The 10,000-nt window shown below is 45.7% G+C and overlaps 2 protein-coding genes across 2 annotated transcripts in view; both read left to right on the forward strand.

The window, feature by feature from the left end:
• ccne1 (cyclin E1) overlaps nucleotides 1-4,011 on the forward strand; it is a 4,791-nt gene extending 780 nt beyond the window's left edge. Inside the window, exons 4-11 of the mRNA XM_027160157.2 lie at nucleotides 858-982; nucleotides 1,289-1,424; nucleotides 1,585-1,731; nucleotides 1,869-1,964; nucleotides 2,117-2,251; nucleotides 2,411-2,522; nucleotides 2,612-2,769; nucleotides 3,510-4,011. Coding sequence (XP_027015958.1) covers nucleotides 858-982; nucleotides 1,289-1,424; nucleotides 1,585-1,731; nucleotides 1,869-1,964; nucleotides 2,117-2,251; nucleotides 2,411-2,522; nucleotides 2,612-2,769; nucleotides 3,510-3,626 — 1,026 coding nt within the window. The 3' untranslated portion in view covers nucleotides 3,627-4,011. The remainder of the gene's footprint in view (nucleotides 1-857; nucleotides 983-1,288; nucleotides 1,425-1,584; nucleotides 1,732-1,868; nucleotides 1,965-2,116; nucleotides 2,252-2,410; nucleotides 2,523-2,611; nucleotides 2,770-3,509) is intronic.
• A 2,859-nt stretch (nucleotides 4,012-6,870) lies between these two features.
• Nucleotides 6,871-10,000, forward strand: part of nae1 (nedd8 activating enzyme E1 subunit 1) — a 14,280-nt gene continuing 11,150 nt past the window's right edge. Inside the window, exons 1-8 of the mRNA XM_047817339.1 lie at nucleotides 6,871-7,424; nucleotides 7,933-8,036; nucleotides 8,476-8,536; nucleotides 8,649-8,679; nucleotides 8,800-8,871; nucleotides 8,955-9,034; nucleotides 9,710-9,819; nucleotides 9,923-10,000. The exon at nucleotides 9,923-10,000 is cut by the window's right edge and continues 32 nt beyond it. Of these exons, the coding sequence (XP_047673295.1) occupies nucleotides 7,372-7,424; nucleotides 7,933-8,036; nucleotides 8,476-8,536; nucleotides 8,649-8,679; nucleotides 8,800-8,871; nucleotides 8,955-9,034; nucleotides 9,710-9,819; nucleotides 9,923-10,000 (589 nt within the window). The 5' untranslated portion in view covers nucleotides 6,871-7,371. The remainder of the gene's footprint in view (nucleotides 7,425-7,932; nucleotides 8,037-8,475; nucleotides 8,537-8,648; nucleotides 8,680-8,799; nucleotides 8,872-8,954; nucleotides 9,035-9,709; nucleotides 9,820-9,922) is intronic.

The raw sequence follows: 10,000 nt of genomic DNA on the forward strand, positions 1-10,000 counted from the left end.
TGGCTCTGTAGTGCACCCGAGTCTGGCTCTGTAGTGCACCCGAGTCTGGCTCTGTAGTGCACCCGAGTCTGGCTCTGTAGTGCACCCGAGTCTGGCTCTGTAGTGCACCCGAGTCTGGCTCTGTAGTGCACCCGAGTCTGGCTCTGTAGTGCACCCGAGTCTGGCTCTGTAGTGCACCCGAGTCTGGCTCTGTAGTGCACCCGAGTCTGGCTCTGTAGTGCACCCGAGTCTGGCTCTGTAGTGCACCCGAGTCTGGCTCTGTAGTGCACCCGAGTCTGGCTCTGTAGTGCACCCGAGTCTGGCTCTGTAGTGCACCCGAGTCTGGCTCTGTAGTGCACCCGAGTCTGGCTCTGTAGTGCACCCGAGTCTGGCTCTGTAGTGCACCCGAGTCTGGCTCTGTAGTGCACCCGAGTCTGGCTCTGTAGTGCACCCGAGTCTGGCTCTGTAGTGCACCCGAGTCTGGCTCTGTAGTGCACCCGAGTCTGGCTCTAAACACTCTGTTACACTAAACCATTAATACTGTGGAGTTGTGATGGATGTCTTTTATCGTTTCTTTTTCTGTCTCTCTCTCTCTCCGTGTCTCTCTCTCTCTCTCTCCATGTCTCTCTCTCCGTGTCTCTCTCCCTCTGTCCCTGTCTCCCTCTGTCCCTGTCTCCCTCTGTCCCTGTCTCCCTCTGTGTCTCCGTGTCTCTCTCTGTCTCTCTCTGTTTCTCTCTCTGTGTCTCCGTGTCTCTCTCTCTGTCCCTCTCCCTCTGTGTCTCCCTCTATGTCTCCCTCTGTGTCTCTCTCTGTGTCTCCGTGTCTCTCTCTCTCTCTCTCTCTCTCTCTCTCTCTCTCTCTCTCTCTCTCTCTCTCAGATGGCAGGCTGCTCACCACATCAGGAGGATAAACAGGTTGGAGTTGTCAGTATGGGTTTCACACAGTACAGCAGCAGGACTGTGTTTGTTACCCCGACCCGCCCCTCGCCCCTACCTGCCCTGTGGTGAGACTTATATGAGCTTTGTTTCATTTTTATCAGAGTATAAAATATTGCCCCGTCTAGCAAGGTCTGTCAGCTTGGGTCACATCCAGTGTGTGTAAGCGCAGGGCGGAGCTTCAGCTCTCCTGATGAACTCGTTCTCTTCTGTAGAAAGTGTTTTTAACTCCATTAATGAAGCTGTGAAGAGAATCTTTGTTGTTAAAGCTCAGAAGATAACGTTCTACCTGAGGGGTCACTGCATGACGGGAGACTTTACAGAACAGGTCCAAAATGGTAGAAACTCAACACTTAATGTTGTTGTGATTTCAGTTGGGCGAGTAAAGACGACGTGTGGAACAACCTGCTGAAGAAGGACCAACTTTACCTCCACAACATGCACGTGATGGAGAGACACCCCAACCTGCAGCCCAAGATGAGGGCCATTCTGCTGGACTGGTTAATTGAGGTGTGTGTGTATGTGTGTGCGTGTGTGTGTACGTGTGTACGTGTGTGTGTGTGTACATGTGTGTACGTGTACATGTGTGTGTGCGTGTGCGTGTGTGTGTGCGTGTGTGTGTGTGTGTGTGTACGCTCTCACTCTCACACACTCTCTCTCTCTCTCTCAGGTGTGTGAGGTGTATAAACTCCACAGGGAGACGTTTTATTTAGCTCAGGATTATTTTGATCGTTTCATGGCCACCCAGAAGAACGTTCAGAAGTCCACACTGCAGCTCATCGGCATTTCTGCTCTCTTCATCGCTGCTAAGATGGAGGTGTGTCGCTGTAACCTGACTGTAATAATAATGACAACTCGATCCTGCTCGCTCGCTCCACCGTCTTCCCTTCTTTTGTACTCCATGCTGACTGAAATTGCTCCAGATGTTTATTACTGTTTATAATCGTTCCTCAGGAGATTTATCCTCCTAAAGTGCACCAGTTTGCGTATGTGACTGATGGAGCGTGTACAGGGGAGGAGATCCTCAGCATGGAGGTCATAATCATGAAGGTAAACTGGTAATAAAGTGAATATTAAGACACACTGAGATGAGTGTAAATAGTTGTAGTTCACTTCATGGTGTGTGTGTGTGTGTGTGTGTGTGTGTGTGTGTGTGTGTGTGTGTGTGTGTGTGTGTGTGTGTGTGTGTGTGTGTGTGTCAGGAACTGAACTGGAGTCTGAGTCCCTTAACTCCAGTGTCGTGGTTGAACATCTACATGCAGATGGCGTATCTAAAGGAGTTCACTGAAGTTCTCCTGCCACAGTTTCCTCAGGACACCTTCATACAGATTGCTGAGGTGAGACGACCATCTTCATCCTCATCAGCTACATCACAGTACTAATTCAGCTCTCTCTGGGTTTCTGCATGTTTACATTAGTGTCACTGTTAAATATGTTTATCCGTGTGTGTGTGTGTGTGTGTGTGTGTGTGTGTGTGTGTGTGTGTGTGTGTGTAGCTGCTTGATTTGTGTGTTTTGGACGTCAGGAGTTTAGAGTTCTCCTCCAGCCTGCTGGCAGCTTCAGCTTTGTTCCACTTCTCATCTCTGGAGCTCATCATGAAGGTCTCCGGTACGCATACGCATACACACACACACACACACACACACACGCATGCACACACACTTTATACTGATCTCTCTCTCCTCTGTGTGTGTCAGGTCTGAAGTGGTGTGATGTGGCGCGCTGTGTGAGCTGGATGGTACCATTTGCAGTGGCGATACGTGAAGTAGGAAGCTCCTCCTTAAAAACATTTAAAGGCATTCCAGTAGAGAACACACACAACATTCAGAGCCACGCCCCTTACCTGGACTGGCTGGTGAGAGACACAACATCCTACACACACACACACCTTTTAGTTTGTAATGATGTACACGTGGGCTCTAGGTGGTGTAAATCTCTGACTCTAGACTCCGAAGCAGTGGAAACATCTCTAGAGCGAGAGATCACTTGTACTGTGATCGAGTTACTACAGTAAAGTGAGGAGGAGGAGGAGTGATGATGGTCTGGAGCTGGTTTCTGGGGTTCCTGTGAAGGAGAACATTCCTATTCATGCTACATTATCAGCTTTGTGGGCGTTTGGAGCAGAATCTTTCCTGTTCAGTATCATGTCTTTGTGCACAAAGCAGCTCCCTGAAGATCTCACGTGTCCTGCAGAGTCCTGACTCTGACTCAACCCCACTGACCCCCAGACCTCCTCACCAACATCAGTGTCTGATCTAACTAATGCTCCTGTAGCTGAATGATCACCGATCCCACCGACACAGTCCTATATCTGGTGGAGATGTCCCCCAGGTGTCGTGGTGTGTTGGTGCTGAACATCATTTCTGATTAACACTTCATTAATTAACCTCCTTCTTACTCTGTGAGTCCTCCAGCAACCTGTGACCTACAAATACACAAAATAATTAATAATAAAATTACAAAATTCTTAATAGACCTGAAGGATACGAGTTGTCTGGTGTGTAATGAGAAGGATGAGTGATGTTAAAGCTCACCGTGTGGATCACAGGGATTATAGGGGGCGTGGCCTTTAACTCTGTCTTCTGCTCCCTGTAGGGACAAGTTCACTCCCATCAGCTGGAGGATTTAGAACACAGCCAGAACCCGCCCGTCCCATCCGGAGTCCTGACTCCGCCCCCCAGCAGTGAGAAACCTGAGGACTCTTCATCCTGATGCTGCTCTGCTCCAGCTGTGTGGATTGAGATGTGACTCACAGCCGTACTGTCCTCAGATCAGTGTTTACTGATCCTCACAGACTCCTAACATCTTTATCTTAAAACATTAATTATTGATCGAGTCACAGCCTGCCTTCTGACTCCTCAGAGCTTCAGTGCCTAAATGCTGCTATACACACACACACACACACACACACACACACACACACACAGGGAGGATTAGACTTTATATTTTGTGTGCTCTTTGGTTTTTGAGGAAGCTCCAGGTTAAATTCTGTAAAACTGGGTTTTTATTTTTAATCCTCTGATTTTTACCAAAATGATTTTAATGTCCTGCTGCTACTTTTGTGTATTTTATAAAATTAAATAAAGCTCTAAATGCACAAAGAGTTTCCTTCATTCTCACTGCATCGGTTCATCTACTGATCCGTGTGATGTTTAATCTGCAGTCAGGGCCAAAAATATTTGGACACTGCCGAGGTGCTGCAGCATGGTTTGTGGTCCCGCCCCCTTTAATGCACTAATTGTAATTGGACGGTTGGCTGCTGGTGCGTGTGTGTGTGTGTTTGTGTACACGTGCCATGTACACCTCAAACAGGAAGATCAGACTAGGGTTGCCCAAAACTTCTGAAAACATCTGCAAACTTCTGGAACAACATCTGTTGGACAGCTGAGATGAAGATGAACTTGTAGCTTTTGTCATTTACACATAAATATCTGATGCAGTACACAGTGACGTGAGACAACGTTCCTCCAGGACCAGCTACATAGTAAAGACTGGAGTTAGACTTACTAAAGTAAGGAGACGAAGCTGATGTCAGTAGATCTGCTGCTCACACTTACATTTACAGCATGTGATGGTCTCTTATCCAAAAAAGTGCTCTAGGTCTCCAGGTTACACACTCATTACCATGAGCCTCAAACACTGTTCAAAGCAAAGGTTGTTTTTTTTTAAATGCACACACACACACACACACACACACACACACACACAACAAATGGGATAAAGTCATAGTGTTTCATGAAGAAGTAGGTCTATAACCAGCGTTTGAAGATATCCAGTGACTCAGCTGTCCGGTCCCCTAGGGGAAGTTCATTCCACCACCTCGGTGCAGAACAGAACAGAGTCTTGTAGTGACTCTAGAGTCTTCAGATGGTGGGACCAGTGGGGCAGTGCTGTAGATCTGGGGGTGTGAGGTGCAGTGTGAGGGGTGATGATGGTTTTGGGGTAAGAGGGAGATGGTCTGTTTGTGGCTTTGTAGGCCAGCATCAGTGTTTAAATCTGATGTGTTCAGCTACAGGAGCGAGAGGAGGAACACAGCAGTGTGGTGGTGTGGAGAACTTTGCCAGGTTGAAGACAAGTCACACAGCTGCATTATGGGTCATTTACAGAGGACGTGTTCATATGTAGAGCTGATAGAGAGAGCTGCAGTCCAGTGTGGACATGACAAGAGACTGAACACGTACCTGAGCAGCCTGTGTGGGGAAACATGACCGAATCCTTCTGATGTTGCAGAGAAGGAACCGACACGAGCGAGTCACATGAGGGACGTGATGTTCTGTGTACTGATGATAAAATAAGCATGAGTGTTGAAGTAAAGGTTGAGATCTTATCTTACTGGAGCTGAAAGCTACCGCTAAAATAAAGCAAACTGATGCTGAGCTTTTATTTCATTATCATTAGAATCACATTTAGTTCCTGCAGCTGCTTTATTTGCAGCTGACTTCTGAATTCAGTGGAAATGAAGTCAAGCTTCAGTTTATTCAAGTTTTAGTACGAATTGAACAGATTGTTTAGCTGTAAATAAGAAAAAAAAAATTAAGTCAGTGAGATTTTGTGTGATCTCTCTCTCTCTCTCTCTCTCTCTCTCTCTCTCTCTCTCTCTCTCTCTCACACACACACACACACACACACACACACACTGAAGTGTGGTGTCACATTTAAAGGGTTAAAGTTCCTCATGAAGCAGACGTCCCCCAGCTGCTACACCCTCAACAGCCGCTTTTGTTCCTCACACAGCAGAGACAGCAGGTGCAGATTAAACACACACACACACACACACACACACACACACACACACACACACACACACACACACACACACACACACACACTCTTCAGGCTTGCATGTGACATTATACACACTTCTTTGTTAGGATCCATGATTTTATTTAGCATCTGCAGCAGAAACATCACATCTTAAACATATTAAAAAATTCACTGAATTTCCCCGGAGAGCTGCGACTCCTCACACTGTTATTAACACAAAGACACACAACAGTCTCGTCTCCACCTCACAGCTTCATCATGGAGAAGAAACGATCCACCTGCTGTCTGTGACACGCTGTAGAACATCACACTACTGAAGAAGCTGAAGAACACGATTCAATCCCTCTTATTTTATTCACTTCAGCTGTCAGACTCTCAGCTTTACTTTTTTTTACTCCTTACTGCCCCTTAACCCCCAGTGCACACACACACACACACACACACACACACACACACACACACACACACACACACACACACACACACACACACACACACACACACACACACACACACACACCCCGCCCTGCTGATGGCCATTTTACCCCCAAGCAGATGTCATTACAAATGCAGTCTACTTTCTCTTACTGCCCTGTAACTGCCCCAATCCCTTTCTCCTTGATGCCCTACAGCTCAGTGCTCACCAACTCAACAGATGGACTAGTGAGCGTATACTGAACATCGTGTATGGTGTTAATTAACCTTAAAGATTTCTGTTGTACCTGATATACATTTGAAATGTTAAATACATCCATATCTCCAGGTGATGAATATTAAATTAAAATTAATATGTAATTTAACCTCTTTTCTGTCCTTTTCTGCCCCTACAACAACTCCCTGTTCCCCAAAACCCTGAATAGCCCCTTTTACCCCATACACCATCCTACTGCCCCTGTAGCCCCGCACTGGTCCCCTAATGGCCATTTATTTACTTTGTCTTTCCGTTTTCAGGATTTTTTTGCCACAAAAACAGAAATCTGGTGTAAATAATGATAGTTCTAGTTGGACAATTGAGCTGTAATTGCACTATTGAACGCCAGGTGGCAGTAAAATATTCCGTTCGTACACCGATTAAGAGGTACAGAAGAAGAATGAAGGACCCCCACCCCCCACCCCGGGTATTGACGTCACTGTCGGATTAATCCATTATTTTGAATTTTTTGGGGGTGACAATTTTCAGATTAGAATAAAATATTAATAATATTTAATCTATTAACATATCTGTCAATTATAGTCAAAGAAATGTTTTCCGTTGAACACTGTTTGCAGTTTTAGCCTTTTATACTAAAAGCAAAACTGTACATTTAATGGATTTGCCGAGGGGAGGATGGGTGCGTCTCAAACCGCACACAATACATTTTATAGGGTAAAAAAAACAATTGAGGTTATTATTTTTACTGTACGATTCAGCATGATAGTGTAGAGTTTTTAATGTTTGTAGTTTGTCATGAATTCATTTATCTCAGGGAGAAGGAAAGTGTTATTTCACATGTAGTGTACTACTGAGGCGGTAGTGATCGGTTTGGGACACACTCTCAGTGGCTCGGTTTGGGACAGACCCTCAGTGGCTCGGTTTGGGACACACACTGGGTAGCTCGGTTTGGGACACACCCTCAGTGGCTCGGATTGGGACACACCCTCAGTGCTTCATGCTTCTGGGTTAGTGCTGCTTGTGTATTAACTGAACACCGGCATGGCGGCTGAACACAAAACAAATAAAGAGCAGCGATATGACAGACAGCTCAGGTAAGTCATCACGAGGAGCTTTTAATGAAGATTTATTCGTTATTTATAATGAATTTATCGCACAGTTAATGTAGGTTTAGATGTGTAGGCCTGACCTGAGCACAGATGATGATGATGATGATGATGATGATGTTTACATTCTTCAGCTCGTATTTACTGCAAAACACAAAATACATAATGTGTTTTATTATTAAAGTATTGACCAGCAGGACGTGAATGTTACAGTACTTAGCTTTGTGTAAGTGTAGTTTAAGTTGTTAAATATGGTGTGTGTGTGTGTGTGTGTATGTGTGTGTGTGTGTGTGTGTATCTGTGTACATATATATGTGTGTATGTGTGTATCTGTGTATATCTATGTACATGTGTGTGTGTGTGTGTGTGTGTGTGTGTGTATCTGTGTACATATATATGTGTGTATGTGTGTATCTGTATCTGTGTATATCTATGTACATGTGTGTGTGTGTGTGTGTGTGTGTGTGTGTGTGTGTGTGTGTGTGTGATATGACAGGTTATGGGGAGATCATGGTCAGGATGCTCTTGAAAGCGCACATGTGTGTCTGATAAACGCCACAGCGTCCGGTACAGAAATCCTGAAGAACCTCGTTCTACCTGGTACACACGTACACACACACACACACACACACACACACACACAAACATACACACACACACACACACACACACACACAAACATACACACACACACACACACACACACACACAAACATATACACACACACACACACACACACAAACATATACACACACACACACACACACACAAACATACACACACACACACACACACACACACACATATATATATTCACACATACACACACACACACACACAAAGTCTCTTTTTGTGCCATTAACTATGAGAGAAATAAATCTTGGCGATGTGATGTTAAAGGACACATTTGTGTAGTAACTGGAACAGATTCATCTCAAACACGACAGCAACACTCACTAAAAGTGATCTAACTAATCTGTGTGTGTTTGTGTGTGTGTGTGTGTGTGTGTGTGTGTGTGTGTGTGTGTGTGTGTGTAGGTATTGGTGCATTCACTATAATTGATGGACACAAAGTGACTGGAGAGGACGTTGGGAACAAGTATGATTTAATGAAATGATTTTATTCTACACACACACACACACACACACACACACACACACACACACACATTAATGTCAGTTGTTTACTTACACACGCTTTTATTCTGCAGCTTCTTTCTCAGCAGTGACAGTGTTGGTAAGGTAAGGTCTGTTTATCATCATACTTTATAGAGTCAAAGTCATTTTTAGGAGTTATTTTGTGTTTGATTCGGTGTGTGTGTGTGTGTGTGTGTGTGTGTGTGTGTGTGTGTGTGTGTTCAGAGCCGAGCTCAGGCAGCGACTGAGTTACTGCAGGAACTGAACAGTGATGTTTCAGGAAACTTTGTGGAGGAGGTGAGAGATAATACACACTGTGATGATGATGATGATGATGATGATGATGATGATGTAACTCTTCTCTCTCTGTTTGTCTTCAGGATGCTGACAAGCTGCTGGAAAATGATCCAGAGTTTTTTAACAGATTCAGTTTGGTTATCAGTGTTCAGCTTCCAGAAAGGTGAAGCAGCATCAACAGCACAGACATCTCGTCTCTCCGTGTCTCGTCTCTCCGTGTCTCGTCTCTCCGTGTCTCGTCTCTCCGTGTCTCGTCGCTCGGTGTCTCGTCGCTCGGTGTCTCGTCGCCCGGTGTTTCGTGTCTCGTCTCGTCTCTCTGTGTCTCGTCTCTCTGTGTCTCGTCTCTCTGTGTCTCGTCTCTCGGTGTCTCGTCTCTCGGTGTCTCGTCACTCGGTGTCTCGTCTCTCTGTGTCTCGTCTCTCCGTGTCTCGTCTCTCCGTGTCTCGTCTCTCCGTGTCTCGTCTCTCCGTGTCTCGTCTCTCCGTGTCTCTTCTCTCCGTGTCTCCTCTCTCCGTGTCTCTTCTCTCCGTGTCTCTTCTCTCCGTGTCTCTTCTCTCTGTGTCTCTTCTCTCCGTGTCTCGTCTCTCCGTGTCTCGTCTCTCCGTGTCTCTTCTCTCTGTGTCTCTTCTCTCTGTGTCTCTTCTCTCCGTGTCTCTCTGTGTCTCGTCTCTCTGTGTCTCGTCTCTCTATGTCTCGTCTCCATGTCCTACTTCATCACATTATCACAGTGTTCCTCCACCTGTCTGTCTCTGTCTGTCTGTTTATTTAATTATGATAATATATTGTGTGTGTGTGTGTGTGTGTGTGTGTGTGTGTGTGTGTGTGTGTGTGTGTGCAGTGTGTGTTTGAAGTTGGCATGTGTGTTATGGAAGGCCAGTGTACCGTTCCTGGTCTGCAGGACATACGGACTCGTTGGCTACATGAGACTTGCTGTGAAGGAGCACACAGGTGAGTTCTTTATGTTCCTGCTGATCGGTGCGTTCATCTGTTCATCTGCTGCATGCCTACAGTTAATCCCTCTCGTGTGTGTGTGTGTGTGTGTGTGTGTCAGTGGTGGAGTCACACCCAGACAGCGCTCTGGAGGATCTCAGACTGGATGCTCCTTTCTCTGAGCTGAAAAATCACATCA

Source organism: Tachysurus fulvidraco, chromosome 1, assembly GCF_022655615.1.
Source record: "Tachysurus fulvidraco isolate hzauxx_2018 chromosome 1, HZAU_PFXX_2.0, whole genome shotgun sequence".
Classification (NCBI taxonomy): Eukaryota; Metazoa; Chordata; class Actinopteri; order Siluriformes; family Bagridae; genus Tachysurus; species Tachysurus fulvidraco.